Below are 18,051 nucleotides of genomic sequence, written 5' to 3'. Positions count from 1 at the left end.
ACTGGATGAACTGGGCTTGTACTCGTTGGAATTTAGAAGATTGAGGGGGGATCTGATTGAAACATATAAAATCCTAAAGGGATTGGACAGGCTAGATACAGGAAGATTGTTCCCGATGTTGGGGAAGTCCAGAACGAGGGGTCACAGTTTGAGGATAAAGGGGAAGCCTTTTAGGACCGAGATTAGGAAAAACTTCTTCACACAGAGAGTGGTGAATCTGAGGAATTCTCTGCCACAGGAAACAGTTGAGGCCAGTTCATTGGCTATATTTAAGAGGGAGTTAGATATGGCCCTTGTGGCTATGGGGATCAGAGGGTATGGAGGGAAGGCTGGTGCAGGGTTCTGAGTTGGATGATCAGCCATGATCATAATAAATGGCGGTGCAGGCTCGAAGGGCCGAATGGCCTACTCCTGCACCTATTTTCTATGTTTCTATGTTTCTATGAGTTCTGCAGATGCTGGAAATTCAAGCAATGCACATCAAACTGGTGAACGTAGCAGGCCAGGCAGCATCTATAGGAAGAGGTACAGTCGACGTTTCAGGCCGAGACCCTTCGTCAGGACTAACTGAAGGAAGAGCTAGTAAGAGATTTGAAAGTGGGAGGGGGAGGGGGAGATCCAAAATGATAGGAGAAGACAGGAGGGGGAGAGATGGAGCCAAGAGCTGGACAGGTGATTGGCAAAGGGGATATGAGAGGGTCATGGGACAGGAGGCCCAGTTTGGCACAGACTAGATGGGCTGAAGGACCTATTTTAGTGCTGTAGTTTTCAATTACTCCACATCTAAAGTAGAGAACTTTGAAGGCCACCCTCTGAGTAAAGAGATTTGTGTCCCTCTTACCCTGGGACTTCAAACCCTCAGCCAAGAGAGGTTTCCGCCCTGCACCTAGCCTGCAAAGCTTCAGGGTGGTGAATATGATTGCTGTTGCTGGTTCATGGCTCCGGTGTCGCGGATTCAATCCTGACCTTTGGTGCTCTCTATATGACATTTGCACGTTCTCCAGGTGCTATGATTCCCTACCACCTTCCAAAGACATGAATATTGTCTGCTGCAAGTTGTCCCTCTTGTAGGTGGGATGGGGCAGTATTGGGGAAGAGAACTGGGAATGGCAGTGCTGAGCAGTTGATGGAGGTGTCCGATACTTGCTGCCCCATCCCACCTACAAGAGGGACAACTTGCAGCAGACAATATTCATGTCTTTGGAAGGTGGTAGGGAATCATAGCACCTGGAGAACGTGCAAATGTCATATAGAGAGCACCAAAGGTCAGGATTGAATCCGCGACACCGGAGCCATGAACCAGCAACAGCAATCATATTTCACGCAGTAGCCTGAAATACTTGTTCCTGTGTCTGACAACTATGTTTCTACATTGCAATGAGATCTCTCATTCTTCTAAACTCTAGACAATACACAACTCAAAGTTCAAATAAATTTATTATCAAAGTATACATACCAAATACAAACCTGAAATTTGTCTTCTTGCAGCCAGCCACAAAACAAAGAACCACAATAGAATCCATTAAAAAAATACAAAAGCCAACAAACATCCAATGTGTGAAAAAAGAATCAATGGTGCAAACAATAAAAAAAAGTAAACAAATAATAAAAAGACTATGAAATGTAGAGTCCACAACCACAGCCAGTTCAACGCTATGGTGAATGAAGCCAGTTCAGGTGACCGATGGCTGCAGGCCACAGCTAAGGAGTCACTCAATCAATCTCTTCCCATTTGGTAAGGCTAACGTTCCAGTAACCCATCCAGTGAATCCTCACTGCACTCCCTCTATCTTATTTTATGTAAAGAAGCCAAAAGTGTACACAATATTCCAAGTCCTCTGTCAGCAAGGCTCCACTATGTTACTCTTTGTAGAAGTTCTTGGTGGGTCTTGCCTGTCCATGAAAATCTTTTAAACTGCTTTTAACTTTGTCTAATATTTTGCTTCATCTTATAGTAGTTCCTCAAACAGCACTATAGATAAACGAGTCCTTAACTGCCTTCAATGCAAAGTAGCCCTTTCTAATTGTACCAGGGAGATTGAAAATCTGGTTGGATGGTGCCGTAACAATAATCTCTCACTCAACGTCAGTAAAACCAAAGAGCTGATTATTGACTACAGGAGGAAGAAACCGAGGGTCTATGACCCAGTCCTCATCAGGGGAGGAGAGGTAGAGAGGGTCAGTAACTTTAAATTCTTTGACATTACCATATCAGAGGGTCTGTCCTGGGACATTTCAAAGAAAGCACAACAGCTCCTCTACTTTTTTAGAAATTTACACAGCCTTGGGGCATGTCATTTAAAACTTTGACAAATTTCTATATAGATGTACAGTATCCTGCCTACCCAAGAGCAGAAGAGCCCACAAAAAATAATGGATACAGATCAGTCCATCACAGGCAAAGCCACTGACCACATTTAGAAGGAGTGCTGTCACAGGAAAACACCATCATCATCATCAAAGACCCTCATAATACAGGCTATGCTCTCTTCTTGCTACTGCCATCAGGCAGGAGATAGAGGAGCATTAGGTCCCACACCATCAGTTATTAATCCTCAACGTTCAGGCTGCTGAACCAGCTTGGATAACTTCACTCACCTCATTGCTGAACTGACTCCATAACCTATAGACTCATTTTCAACGACTCTACAACTCGTGTTTTCGCTGTTATTTATCTATTTTTTTAATTATTTGCGCAGTTTGTCTTTCACACATTGGTCTTTGACATGTATAGTTTTTCATAAATTCCATTGTATTTCTTTATTTTCAGAGTCATAGAAAAAATACAGCACAGAAACTGGCCCTTCAGCCCATCAGTCCATGTCAACCATTTAAACTGCCTACCCCCGTCGACCTGCACTAGGACCATAGCCCTCCATAACGCTACCATCCAGGTACCTATCCAAACTTCTCTTAAACATTGAAATTGAGCTCACATGCACCACTTGTGCTGACAGCTCGTTCCACATTCTCACCACCTTCTGAGTGAAGAAATTTCCTCCCATGTTCCCCTTAAAACTTTTCACCTTTCTCCCTTAACTCATGACCTCTGGTTGTAGTTTCACCTAACCTCAGTGGAAAAAGCCTGCTTGCATTTACCTTGTCTATACCCCTCAATTTTATATACTAATATCAAATCTCCAGTCAATCTTCTATGTTCCAAGGAATAAAATACCAAGTCTTAACCTATTCATTCTTTCCTTAAAACTCGGGTACTCCAGTTCCAGTAACATCCTTGCAAATTTTATCTGTACTCTTTTAACCTTACTTACATCTTTCCTGTAGGTGGGTGACCAAAACTGTGCCTTATATTCCAAATTTGGCCTCACCAACATCTTATACAACTTTAACATAATACCACAACTCAATATTTTGATTTATGAAGATTTCTTTACAACTTTCAATGAATTATAGACCCGTATTTCCAGATCCTTTTGTTCCACCACACTCCTTAGTGCCCTACTGTTCACTTGTTGGTCCTACCACAGTGCAACACCTCACACTTGTCTGTATTAAATTGCATCTACCATTTTCAGCCCATTTTTCCTGCTGGTCCAGATCCTACCGCAAGCTCTGATAGACTTCCTTGCTGTCCACTACACCCCCAATCTTTGTGTCATCCACAAATTTGCTGATGCAGTTAACCACATTATCATCCAGATCATTACATAGAACATAGAATAGTACAGCACAGTACAGGCCCTTCGGCCCACAATGTTGTGCCGACCCTCAAACCCTGCCTCCCATATAAGCCCCCACCTTAAATTCCTCCATATACCTGTCTAGTAGTCTCTTAAACTTCACTAGTGTATCTGCCTCCACCACTGACTCAGGCAGTGCATTCCACGCACCAACCACTCTGAGTAAAAAACCTTCTTCTAATATCCCCCTTGAACTTCCCACCCCTTACCTTAAAGCCATGTCCTCTTGTATTGAGCAGTGGTGCCCTGGGGAAGAGGCACTGGCTATCCACTCTATCTATTCCTCTTATTATCTTGTACACCTCTATCATGTCTCCTCTCATCCTCCTTCTCTCCAAAGAGTAAAGCCCTAGCTCCCTTAATCTCTGATCATTGATATAGATGACAAACAACAATGGACCCAGCACTGATCCCTGCAGTACTACATGAGTCACAGGCCTCCAGTCAGAGAGGCAACCATCTACTACCACTCTCTGGCTTCTCCCACAAAACCAATGTACTGCCAATGTACTGCCTCATCCCCATCCCTTCTGAGCCACAGAACCAGGCTTATTGCCAAAGACCTGACGGATGTGACTTTCCTCTGTTAGGTCATTTTCCCCCAAAGTGATATACCTGTTGTCGACGTGGATGGCCACGGTGGTACTCTGTATTGGTTGTTTAAGCCCTTTCACCCTCCTGACTGTCACTCAGTGTTTTGTATCCTGCACCTTGGGTGAAACTAAACTCTCTATATGTCCTATCACCCCACCCCCCAGCCTCCCGAATGATCCGGAGTTCACGTGGAGTGTTAGAAGCTGTAGCAGGATGCACTTCCCACAGTTGTAGTTATCAGGGACACTGGAGATCTCCCTGCCTTCCCACATCCTGCAATAGGAGCATTCCACTATCCTGCCCGGCATCTCTACTATCCTAACTGAACAGATATAAAGAAGGAAATCAATAACTATACTGCGGTAAAATCTACCTACAGCATTTCCATTTTATCTCACTCAAGGTTGCCCCCTGCCTCATTTTAATTTGCTCTCGCCAATCAATCCCGATCGATCTCAAAACACCAAACTGCCGCGAACCGATGCCTTATGTACTCGGCGAATCTGAGACATCGTTTCTGATCGTTGATTGGCGCTGCCCAAAACGTGCGTTCACAAATTTCTGTGATTTCTTGCAAGTAAGTAAATCTCAAAGTAATGTATGGTTACATAGAAGCACTTTGATAATAAATTTACTTTGAACTTTCTCTGGAGCCATGGAAACCTCAGATCGAATGATAGAGGTTGTGAGAAGTGAAATATATATATAACTTAACGCGATCAAATCGCTGCCCGTATACAATGAACTTTCACAGGACTATTTTATTTGCACCAGTTGAAAATTTGTCGGCTAAAAAGGTAAAGTTGTATTTAAAGGAAACGTAACTGTGATAGCTAATAACTGTCACTGTGACATCTGCAAGGCTGGGCTGATTTTAAATGGAGGTGGACGGGGCCACGTCTGAATCGGCACTGCAGTCATGGACAGTAATCCCTGTCCTCCTGGAGTTTGTTGCCTGGATCATTACTACTTCAAAAGAGAAAGAGGTTTCATCTTGGACTGTATGGCTGTCTCTAGCAGCTCCTTGATGAACGGAAAAATCAACCCCAAGTTGTGCGACGCCATCCCGCCCTACAACGCCCAGAATGACCCTTACAGCAAGCACGCTTTCGAGACCAAGTTTATGAGGAAGCTTCTCAAGAGGACTGATCAGGTAACGCGGAGTTTTGGTGTCGACACGGCGGCGTAAGTGGGTACATTCTCTGTAGGGTTAAAGTGAATGTACACTCAGTGGCTACTTCATTCGGTATCTCCTGTACATAGAAACATAGAAAATAGGTGCAGGAGTAGGCCATTCGGCCCTTCGAGCCTGCACCGCCATTCAGTATGATCATGGCTGATCATCCAACTCAGAACCCTGTACCAGCCTTCCCTCCATACCCCCTGATCCCTTTAACCACAAGGGCCATATCTAACTCCCTCTTAAATATAGCCAATGAACTGGCCTCAACTGTTTCCTGTCGCAGAGAATTCCACAGATTCACCACTCTCTGTGTGAAGAAGTTTTTCCTCATCTCGGTCCTAAAAGGCTTCCCCATTATCCTCAAACTGTGACCCCTCGTTCTGGACTTCCTCAACATCGGGAACAATCTTCCTGCATCTAGCCTGTCCAATCCCTTTAGGATTTTATATGTTTCAATAAGATCCCCCCTCAATCTTCTAAATTCCAACGAGTACAAGCCTAGTCGATCGAGTCTTTCATCATATGAAAGTCCTGCCATCCCAGGAATCATTCTAATAAATTGGCCACAGTGTGCATGTTTGTGGTCCACTGCGGCTGTAGCACATCCACTTCAAAGTTCGATGTGTTGTGCGTTCAGAGATGCTCTTCTGTTGTACCACTTGGGGAAATGTGTTACAACAGGAGTTACTGTCACCTTTCTGTTAGCTTGAACCAGTCTGGCCATTCTCTGAATTCTCTCACTAACAAGTATTTTCAACCACTGAATGCCACTCACTCACTGGATTTCTTTTGGTATTTCACGCCTTTCACTGTAATCTCTAGAACCTTGTGTGTGAAAATTGCAGGATATCAGCAGTTTCTGAGATACTCAAGCCACCCTGTCAGCCACTCACATTCATTCCACAGTCAAAATCACTTAGGTCACATTTCTTTCCCATTCTGATGGTCTGAACAACAACTGAACCTTATGACCATGTCTGCATGCTTTTGTACATAGAGTTGCTGCCACATGATTGGCTGATTAGATATTTGCATTGAGGAGCAGGGGTACCTAATAAAGAGGCCATGAGTGTACATTAGCAAGAACCAACTTACTGGTGCACCCCCTGGAAAGTACAACACCTGAACATAGAACAATATAGTGCACACCTTTCAGCCAGCAATGTGTATCAAACTAATTAAGCTAGTTATTAAAGGCCTAACAAAACAAATCCATTCTCTGCACATTCATATGCCTATCTTAGAGCCTCTTGAACACCTCTGTTCTATTTGCCTCCACCACCATCCCTGGCAGTGTGAATTCAAGATACCCACCAGCCTCTATGGAAAAGAAACCTGCCCTGCACCCCTGCACATCTCTAAATTTACCCCCCTCACCTTAAATCATGCCCTCTAGCAGTAGGCATTTCAATCTTGGCATAAAGATACTGATTGTCTATCTACACCTCTTGTAATCTTATAAACTTATATGAGGGATCTCCTCTCAGCCTCTGACACTCTAGAGAAATACCGTTGGCAGTATTGCTAAATTATTTGACTGAATTGATTATTATAAAAATATTCTTTAGGAGCATGTCCAGAATTATAAAGACAATTGATAGTTGTATGTCTTTTCCTTATTATGTCTTTATTACATGGTCTTGTAACACTGCCATCTCCCATTTTTATCATTCAGTTCTGTAACTATGAATCTTACTGGTTCTATCTTGCTACCCTTATCCCAGCCCCCAATCTCCTACAAAAGCTTGTCCAAGCACTCCCCTACCCCAGACACAGTTTCTTTGGCTTATCTATCCCTTATCCCAATCCAAGCAAGGTACAAAGGAACGTGTACCATGGTTTGGGAATCTGTCAGAAGTTATCGCTCATCCAAATTGGTTTGAGAAAATATTTAAACTACTGCCCTTCAACCTAACATGCCATTCTCCATGGTACCTCTCTCTGCTGATCCTATTTGCCCACTTTAGGTCCATAGTTTACCTCTTTTAGATGCCACACTGCTGTTGGCGGGAGGTGCCAGGATTTTGACCCAAGAGGAACTTCCAGGAAGCATATATGTCCTGTTAACCAGGTTCCAGAACAGTTATTACTGTACAACCATTAGGGTCCTGAACCAGCGTGGATAACGTCACTCACCTCAGCACTGAACTGATTCCACAACCTATGGACTCATTTTCAAGAACTTTACAACTCATGTTCTGAGTATTATTTATTTTATTTGCAGAGTTTGTCTTCTTTTGCACATTTGTTCTTTGTCAGTCTTCATTTATGTATAGTTTTTCATAAGTTCTATTGTATTTCGAGCAACACACACACAAAATGATGGAGGAACTGATCAAGGGTCTTCATCTGAAACAGCAACTTGTTTATTAATTTCCATGCCTGACCTGCTGAGTTCCTCCAGAATTTTGTGGGTGTTGCTCTGGGTTTCCAGCATCTGCAGAATCTCTCCTGTTTATTGACTATTGTATTGATTCTTTGCCTATAAAAGCCTGCAGAAAATGAATCTCAAAGTAGTACATTGTAACACTTTGATAATCAGTTTACCCTGAACTTGAAATTTGAACTTTGTTTACATGGAGAAAATTTGATGAGTAAGCATTCTTTGTTAGGATCGTGGTGGGACATCAAACCATGGCTGGCTTGTGGACTATTTTTACAAAAATGGACCTGCTCAAAAATATCTTACCAGTAGAAATGCATATGGAGCAGGTAAGTAATTTTATTTATTCAGAGATAGAGCATGGTAACAGGCCCTTCTGGCCCAACAAACCTGCACTGCCTAATTGACCCATGTGACTAATTAACCTACTAACCCATACATCACACATCAAAGTTGCTGGTGAACGCAGCAGCCCAGGCAGCATCTCTAGGGAGAGGTACAGTCGACGTTTCGGGCCGAGACCCTTCGTCAGGACCCCTCCTGACGAAGGGTCTCGGCCCGAAACGTCGACTGTACCTCTTCCTAGAGATGCTGCCTGGCCTGCTGCGTTCACCAGCAACTTTGATGTGTGTTGCTTGAATTTCCAGCATCTGCAGAATTCCTCGTGTTAACGTTTTTAACCCATACATCTCTGGGATCTGGGAGGAAACTGTAGCACCCAGAAGAAACCTATACAAACACGGGGAGAATGTCCAAGCTCCTTGCAGGTATGGAACCTGTGTCGCTGGTGCTGTAATAGTGTTACGCTGCAGTGCACCCAGTTTTAATCCTCTTTAAGGATTATAAAGCATGTTAAGTTCTTTTAAGCAAAAAATAATTATGTTGCTTTAGACAATTATTTCCATTGTGAAACATCTCAAAGGGGAAGAACTGACTGTGAAAGCCTTGTTCTTACACTGGGAATCCTTCATTAAATTGTTCTTGCGGTCATTGCCTGCAGAGCCCAGTATCAGTTAATCCATCCCCAGCTTCCTCGCTAATGTAGGGGTGAGTAGGCTTCTCAAAGAGTTGTAATGGAAGTTGCCTGCACTGCTGGTGAAATCGAGCTGCACGTTCAAAGTTCAGTGATGTGGATGGGTGATGAATCCTTCTCCTTCATGCTTGAAGGCTCGCGATGTGGACAAGGGATGAGAAACATTCAGAATCTAGGCCTCCACTCTGTGCTGAAAGTCTAGCAACATGGATATGAGATGAAGAGCATTCAGAGTCTACTCACCCGCTAAGCATTCTAAGGCAACATCAACTGATGCCAAGGACATCCGGAGTCTAGGCCTCTGCTCCGAGCTCAAAGGTCAGCGACGTGGACGGGTAACAAAGGACTCCCATGGATGTTGGACTGTCCAAAGTGGGTGAATCCCAGCATAAGATGTCCATGTGAGCAGGAGGTATGAAAGTTGAAGCCTGATGGCCAAAGAGTTGGAACTGGAAACTGGAGACAGAAGGCCTGTCCATGTGTATGTGGGTGTGAGGGAGAGTAGGCGGGAGGAAAGGGGCTTGTTTCCAGTTTTGGTCTTGAAGAAGGGTCTCAGCCCAAAACGTCAACTGTTTGTTAATTTTCATAGATGCTGCCTGACTTCTAGAGTTCCTCCAGCATTTTGTGTACATTGCGTTGGATTTCCAGTATCCGCAGAATCTCTTTTGTTTTTGTTTTGTTGTTGTTGTGTTCTGTATTATTCTGGCAAGCAGTGTTGGTCCCCAAATATGTGGCGACACTTGCTGCTGCCCCCAGCACATCCCTGGTTGTGTTGGTTGTTAGCACAAATGATGCAGCTCACTGTGTGGTTCCATGTACATGTGATAAATAAGAGAATCTGAATTGGTTGAATTTCTTAGGAAGCATAGTAACAACACTGGATAGGCTGGGGTTGTATGTTTCCATGTACATGTGATAAGTAAAGTAAATCTAAATCTGAATCTGTTATATGCATAAGTACAGTACTGTGCAAAAATGTTAGGCATATATACAATATATAGCTTGGGGACCTAAAACTTTTGCACAGTATTGTATTTGTCAATGTGGAATGGAGAGCGAGTTTGTAAATCTAGTGGGAACAAAGGATGTTGGGAATGGTGAGGATGGAGCACCGCGGGAGGGGTGTGGGATAGGTGGCAGAGTAGGAGTGCCAGGGGAGTGGTAGGTTTTGCGGATGCAGACACATCCAGCCCCGAGACACCAGGCAAGGTCATTTGATTCCAAACAATTGGTTTATCGATCATTACAGAATGTCTCTCTGTGCTTCCTGCTCCCTCCCCTTTTCCTAACCATGATTCCCCTCTCCCTGCCCCCTTCCCACTCTCCATCCATAGTAGAGGCTCATATCAGAATCAGGTTTATCATCACTTACATACATCATTAAATTTGTTTTTTGCAGCAGTAGTACAGTGCAATACCTAAAATTTTGAAAGTACTGTGCAGTATATATGCCTAAGACTTTTGCACAGTACTGTACATGTATGCATGGGTACGATGAAAATGTACTTGTAACAGGATCACTGGCAATGCGTGATGAGTAGGCAGCGTCAAGTTGGTTATGATGGCTGAACACTCCAATCATCTGTGGGCCCTGTGATCAAGTTGGCTGAAGGTGAGTTATAGGAATGGTAATAATTTTTCCTCTACCACCCCATGAAATTTCACATCCAATACATCATTCTCCATAACTTCCACCATCTCCACTTTCCACAGGGATCCCTCCCTCCATTCATCTCTTGTCCATTCATCCTTCCCCACTAATCTCTGTCCTAGCATGTATCTTTGCAAACTACATTAATGCTACACCCGGTCATTCATCTCCCCCCCTCACCTCCATTCAAGGCCACAAGCAGTCCTTCCAGGTGAGACAATACTTCACCTGCAAATCTGCTGGGATAGTCTACTGTATCCAGTGCTCCCAATGTGGTCTTCTCTACATTGGTGAGAACTGACATAGATTGGGGAACCGCTTTGTCGAACACCTCCACTCAGTCCACAAAAGGTGGAATTTCTTGGTGGCCAACCATTTAAATTCCTATTCCTATTCCCATTCTGACATATCAGTTCATGGCCTCCTCTTGTGTCACAATGAGGCCACTCTCAGGTTGGAGGAGCAACACTTCATATTCCATCTATTTAACCCAAAGGCATGAAATTTAATTTCTCCAACTTGCGGTAATTTTTTTTCCCTTCCCCTTCTCTCTTTCTTCATTCCCCACTCTGGCATCTTACCTCTTCTCCTCACCTTCCTATCAGCTCCCCTGGTGCCCCTCTTCTTTCACTTTCTCCCACGGTCGACTCCCCTATCAGATTCCTTTTTTCTAGCCCTTTGCCTTTTCCATCTATCACTTCCCAGCTACTTTCTTCATTCCCCCCTCCCCCACCCCACCTGGCTTCACGTATCACCTTCTAGCTCGTCCTCTTTCCATCCCACAACATGAGGGAGTAAAAAATCTTTGTGTTGTACAGACATGCGAATTTATAAGTCTAATAGCTTGTAGAAAGAAGCTGTCCCATAGCCTGTTGGTCATGGCTTTAATGCTGCGGTAGCGTTTGCCAGATGGAAGCAGCTGAAATGGTTTATGGTTGGGGTGACTGGCGTCCCTGATGATCTTCTAGGCCTTCTTTCTGCACCTGCTGCTATAAATGTCCTCAACAGAGGGAAGTTCACATCCACAGATGCACTGGGCTGTCCGTACCACTCTCTGCAGTGCCCAGCGATCAAGGTTGGTGCAGTTCCCATACCAGGTGGTGATACAGACAGTCAGGATGCTCTCAGTGGTGCCTCTGTAGAAGGTCTTGAAGGATTTGGGGGCCCATGCTGAACTTCTTCAGGCACCTGAGGTGGAAGAGACGCTGTTGTGCTTTTTTTTTGCCACAAATCCACTTCTTACAAGAAGGGGATAAGCAGACTTTATTTTCTAAGTAAGCTGAAATCCTACAATGTGTGCAGCAGGATGTTGGAGATCTTTTACCAGTCTGTTGTAGCGAGTGCAATCTTCTTTGCGGCTTTATGTTGGGGGAACAGCACCAGTGCTGGTGATGCAAAAAGACTAACTAAACTCATCAAAAAGGTTGGATCAGTTCTTGGCTACAACCTGGACTCTTTGAGTTAGTGATGGAGAGGAGGTCACTAAACAAACTGTTACCCATGATGGACAATCTGACACATCCTCTCCATAACCTACTGAATAAGCAGCAGAGCCCCTCCACCCCTTTCGCAAAGACTCATTCAGCTCCACTGTCACAAAGATCGTTATACAGAAAATCTTTCCTACCAAATGCAATAAGCATATACAACAGTTCATCTGATTGTGACAGGAGAACACACATCATAGTACAATATTCTGTGCTTTATTATTTTGTACATTATTATTGCACATTGATACATTATTATTATGTATATTATTATTCTGTACTTTATGTGATGTCCTCCTTTTTTAAAGAAAGGGGCTTCCCTTCCTCCACTATCAACTCTGCTCTCAAATGCATCTCCCCCATTTCACGCACATCTGCTCTCACCCCCATCCTCCCGCCACCCCACTAGGAATAGGGTTCCCCTGGTCCTCACCTACCACCCCACCACCCTCCAGGTCCAACATATTATTCTCCGTAACTTCTGCCACCTCCAACGGGATCGCACCACTAAGCACATCTTTCCCTCCCCCTCCTTTCTGTTTTCCACAAGGATCGCTCCCTACGCGACTCCCTTGTCCATTCGCCCCCCCCCCATCCCTCCCCACTGATCTCCCTCCCGGCACTATCCTTGTAAGCGGAACAAGTGCTACACATGCCCTTACACTTCCTCCCTCACCACCATTCAGGGTCCCAGACAGTCCTTCCAGGTGAGGCAATACTTCACCTGTGAGTTGGCTGGGGTGATAAACTGCATCCGGTGCTCCTGATGTGGCCTTTTATATATTGGCGAGACCCAACGCAGACTGGGAGACCGCTTTGCTGAACACCTATGCTCTGTCTGCCAGAGAAAGCAGGATCTCCTAGTGGCCATACATTTTAATTCCACATCCCATTCCCATTCTGACATGTCTATCCATGGCCTCCTCTACTGTCAAGATGAAGCCACACTCAGGTTGGAGGAACAACACCTTATATTCCATCTGGGTAGCCTCCAACCTGATGGCATGAACATTAATTTCTCTAACTTCCGTTAATGCCCCTCCTCCCCTTCACACCCCATCGCTTATTTATTTATTTATTTATTATTATCATTTTTCTCTCTCTCTCTTTTTCTCCCTCTGTCACTATAACTCTTTGCCCATCCTCTGGGCTCCCCCCCCCCAACTTTCTTTCACCCTAGGCTTCCAGTTCCATGATCCTCTCCCTTCTCCAGCCTTGTATTCTTTTTGCCAATCAACTTTCCAGCTCTTGGCTCCATCCCTCCCTCTCCTGTCTTCTCCTATCGTTTCATATCTCCCCCTCCCACTTTCAAATCTCTTACTAGCTCTTCTTTCAGTTAGTCCTGACGAAGGGTCTTGGCCTGAAACATCAACTGTACCTCTTCCTATAGATGCTGCCTGGCCTGCTGTGTTCACCAGCATTTTTTGAGTGTGTTGCTTGAAATTCCAGCATCTGCAGAATTCCTTGTGTAGGCATAAGACTTGTTGCTAATGGCTGTTCTATTAAATGCGAGGGGTGATTGATAAGTTCATGGCCTAGGGTAGAAGGAGTCAATTTTAGAAAACCTAGCACATTTATTTTTCAACATAGTTCGCTCCTACATTTACACACTTAGTCCAGCGGTGATGGAACATACAGATCTTGGACGCCCAGAAAGTGTCCGCAGCAGGGGTGATTGATAAGTTTGTGGCCTAGGGTAGAAGGAGTTGAGCTATACAGCTCTCATTACATGCACGTGCAGGTCAACTCTTTGAGAGATTATGCAGAAAGCTTGAAGTTAATAACTCATCTCCTTCTACCTTAGGCCACGAACTTATCAATCAGCCTTTGTATATTACATGAGCAAAGAAGAAACATAGAAAATAGGTGCAGGAGTAGGCCATTCGGCCCTTCGAGCCTGCACCGCCATTCAGTATGATCATGGCTGATCATCCAACTCAGAACCCTGTACCAGCCTTCCCTCCATACCCCCTGATCCCTTTAGCCACAAGAAGAAGCATTGAAAGAATGAAGAAAAGAAACCAGACTAAGAAAGTAGTCATGGACTTCTCATACTAGACTAGAGTTAACAGAAACTCTATTGATAACAATTAACCAATAAAATAGCCAAGTTCACATGCTGCAACACCTGCTACTGAAAACTTAGGAAGTTTCTAGAAAAATCCACAATCACTGGAAAAATCACTGATCAATTACATGTATGTAGGTGATTATATAAAAATACAAGAAAGCATTCGAAAGTTAAGCTGCAAGAAAAATAACAATTCTACACCCCCATCCAATAGCTGCGATTAAGTACTTGAGCAAAGGCAGTCCTAAGTGATTTCAGGAAAAACCTCTTCATACAATACAGAACATTTTTCACCAGGCCTCCAGGGATATAGGGTTAACTCAGCTGTTGAAAACAAGGATTAATAATAAAATAAACTTTAAAACAACAACAAATTCTGGAAATCTAAATAAAATTTTTGCATAAGATTATTGGAGGACATTATGGTAACTAAATCACTTTATGAATCATTGGATTGGGAAATTGGTTTATTATTGTCACATGTCTAAGAAAGGATGTGCTGGCATGGAGCGGATCCAGAGGAGGTTCACAACAATGATCCCGGGAATGCAATGGGTAATGTATGAGGAGCATTTAATAGGTTTGGGGCTGTACTTGCTGATACTGTCGCGTTGAGGGATTTTTTCCCTAAAATTAGCTTTATTTGTCACATACAGATCAAAGCATACAGTGAATTGCATTGTTAGTGTCAAATTAGATACGCGAGGACGTGATGGGGTGGTCGACAAGTGTTGCCATGCCTCCAATGCCAATGTAGCATGCCCACAACTCACTAACACTAAAAGCCCATGCAGTCATGGGGAGAACGTACAAACTCAAGATTCAAAAATCCTCTGTCAAAAACACCATCCCCTTCTCTCAATTCCTCCATCTCCACCACATCTGCTGTAATGGTGAGAGGCTTTTCATTCCAGAATGAAGGAGATGTCCTTCTTTTGCAAAGAAAGGGGCTTCCCTTTCTCCATCATCAAGGCTGCCCTCAAGTGCATCTCTTCTATTTCGCCATGTCTGCCCTCATCCCATCCACCCGCCAATCCACCAGGGATAGGGTTCATCTTGTCCTCACCTACCACCCCACTATCTTCCACGTCCAGTACATAATTCTCCATAACATCTGCCATCTTCAATGCGATCACACCACAAAGCACAACTTCCGACCCCTCCCCACTGATCTCCCTCCTGGCACCTTGTGCAAGTGGAACAAGTGCTACACCTCCTTCCTCACGACCATCCAGGGCCCTAAACAGTCCTTCCAGGTGAGGCAACACTTCACTTGGGAGTCTGTTGGGGTCATCCACTGTGTCTGGTGCTCCCAGTATGGCCTCCTGTATACGTATCAGTGAAACCCGAAGCAGATTGGGAGACCACTTTGCTGAGCACCTACGCTTCATCCACCAGAAAAAGCGAGATCTCCTAGTGGCCACCCATTATAATTCTACATCCCATTCCCATTCTGACATGTCAGTCCACGGCCTCCTCTACTGCCACAATGAGGCCACACTCAGGGTGGAGGAGCTACACCTTGTATTCTGTCTGGATAGCCTCCTACCTGATAGCATGAACATCGATTCCTCCTTCACCATTCCCCATTCACATATCCCTTTCTCACCATATCTCCTTACCTCCCCATCACCTCCCTCTGGTGCTCCTCCCCCTTTCCTTTCTTCCAAGGTCTTCTGTCCTCTCTGATCAGACTCCCCCTTCTCTGGCCCTGTATCTCTTTCACCAATCAACCTCCCAGCTCTTTACTTTTCCCCTGGTTTCACCTATCACCGACTAGCTTGCGTTTCTTCCTCTTCTCCCCCACCTTCTTATTCACACCTCATCTTTTTTTCTCCAGTCTCGATGAAGGGTCTCAGCCCCAAACGTTGACTGGTCACTCTTTTCCATAGATGCTGCCTGGCCTGCTGAGTTCCTCCAGCATCTTGTGTGTGTTTATTTAAAAATCATGTTTATTTGTCACGTGTATATTGAAACATACACTGAAATGTGTCATTTGCATTAACAAACAACACAATGTTGCTCGGAACACTGCTCTATGGACTTGCTTGCAAGAGCTCTGCAACTCGTATTCTCAGTATTATTTATTTAATTTTTATTGTATTTGCAGAGATTGTCTTCTTTTGCAGATTGGTTATTTGTCAGTCTTTGTGTGTAGTTTTTCATTGATGTTATTGTATTTCTTTGTTCTACTGTGAATGCCCACAAGGAAATTAACCTCAGGTTTGTGTGTGGTGTCATAGCGGGCTCGCGATGCAGCAGGATCCACACTGGACTTTGAGGCGGTGGTCCCAGGCTCAAATCCAGCTGGCTCCTTGCACACCTTCCGTCTGTGCTAGGTCGAGCATCGAGCTAGTAACTTGGCCTCGTAAAAAAAACAGACAAAAATACAAAAGAAATGGCAGGGTTACCGCCCAATCCATATATGTACTTGGAAAATAAATTTACTTTCAAGGTTTGAACTTTGAACCTGTGACTATAATCAACCAATTACCAGTTTATGGGACTCAACTGGGATATGTTGATGAGAATGAGAGAGAGCTTTAATATCACATAATCAGCAATGATTTACTGTATTGGAAGTGATGAGAAAAGCTCAACAAGAGATTTGATCTAATTACTTATGTATTGATTTTGCAGGTCACTCATATGACCAAGTAATCGGCCACCGGGGATACCTATCAGACATCAAACCCATTGTTGGATATAATGGAAGGTTTGGTTACAGACGGAATACTCCCAGCCTGAGAGAAAAGCCTTCCATTTTTGGAGAAGTCTCCAAACTCCCATTGCACTAGTGTGCATGGGCTCCCCCTCCCCACCCCACAAGGATGGAGTCCTCAGAGAACTGAGAAGCCAGAAGAACATCAGTTTCTGCATTTTAAATGCGTTTTGAGGATGTTACCTCTTCTGAAGAGCTGAATTAAATGTGATGAGCCAGGAAGAGTGTGACAGGTTCAACAAAATAGCGTATGCTATTAAATTGTTCCGAAAATAAGAAGTAGATGCTTCACTAAAGCATTTGTGGAAAGGCAGTATTTTTAAAAATATTCACTTAAACTGGCAATTAGGCCTGTGGGTTTCTTCATGTGGTATCCCTGGGTGGAACATACACACAGTGGCCATTTTATTAGGTACAGGAGTGGAACCTGGCATGGTTTTCTGCTGATGTAGCCAATCCGCTTCAAGGTTTGATGTGCTGTGCATTCAAAGATGCTCTTCTATACACCACTATTGTAATGTCCTGTCAGCTTGAAACAGTCTGGCCATTCTCCTCTGACCTCTCTCACTAACAAGGCTTTTTCACCCACGGAACTGCTGCTCACTGGATGGTGTTTGGTTTTTCGCCCCATTCTCTGTAAGCTCCAGAGACTGGTGTGTGTGAAAGTCCCAGGAGATCATCAGTTTCTGACATACTCAAACCACCCCATCTGGCACCAACAATCATTCCATGGTCAAAGTCACTTAGATCACATTACTCCCCCATTCTGTTGTTTGGTCTGAACAACAACTGAACCCTTCGACCATGTCTGCATGCTTTCATGCTTTTACCCACCACTCTGTTCTGACATGCCCCCTATACTTTCCTCCAATCACTTTAAAGTTACATATATACACACACACATACATACACAAACTCGATGGGCTGAAGGGTGAAGGGCCTGTTTCTGTGCTGTAGTGTTCTATGATTTTATACACACAGTACACACACACACACACACACACACACACACACACACACACACACGCACGTGCACAGAATGGATTCCTGTTAATTGGGTAGTTGGGACGCATAGGGACCAGTAAATTTTGGCCCAATTAAGTGGCTGCTCTAATTAGCTGAAGTTTCATAGAAATAGTTAAAAAGGTATGAAAAAGACAAACTACCATTTAACTAAGCATCAGATTATATATTTAATAGAAATACAGAACAAATTAGAACACCAC

General features: G+C 44.0%; 1 protein-coding gene across 1 annotated transcript; it reads left to right on the top strand.

Moving 5' to 3' along the window:
- Positions 1-5,199: 5,199 nt before the first annotated feature.
- LOC134340493 (sperm microtubule associated protein 1-like) lies at positions 5,200-17,278 on the top strand. Its single transcript, XM_063037803.1, has 3 exons — positions 5,200-5,448; positions 8,091-8,190; positions 16,744-17,278. The coding sequence occupies exons 1-3, from the start codon at positions 5,215-5,217 to the stop codon at positions 16,899-16,901; spliced, it is 492 nt and encodes a 163-aa protein (XP_062893873.1). The 5' UTR covers positions 5,200-5,214; the 3' UTR covers positions 16,902-17,278.
- Positions 17,279-18,051: the final 773 nt, after the last annotated feature.

This window comes from Mobula hypostoma, chromosome X1 (assembly GCF_963921235.1).
Source record: "Mobula hypostoma chromosome X1, sMobHyp1.1, whole genome shotgun sequence".
NCBI lineage: Eukaryota > Metazoa > Chordata > Chondrichthyes > Myliobatiformes > Myliobatidae > Mobula > Mobula hypostoma.
The sequence above is the reverse complement of the archived record's forward strand: the minus strand, read 5'-3'. Positions and strand labels throughout refer to the sequence as shown.

Bases quoted from the DNA above. Each gene is read 5' to 3' on its own strand.
- LOC134340493 (XM_063037803.1), top strand. From the start codon at position 5,215: ATGGACAGTAATCCCTGTCCTCCTGGAGTTTGTTGCCTGGATCATTAC. The intron at 5,449-8,090 runs GTAACGCGGAGT...ATTCTTTGTTAG, and splicing joins TTCTCAAGAGGACTGATCAG to GATCGTGGTGGGACATCAAA. The intron at 8,191-16,743 runs GTAAGTAATTTT...TTGATTTTGCAG, and splicing joins TAGAAATGCATATGGAGCAG to GTCACTCATATGACCAAGTA.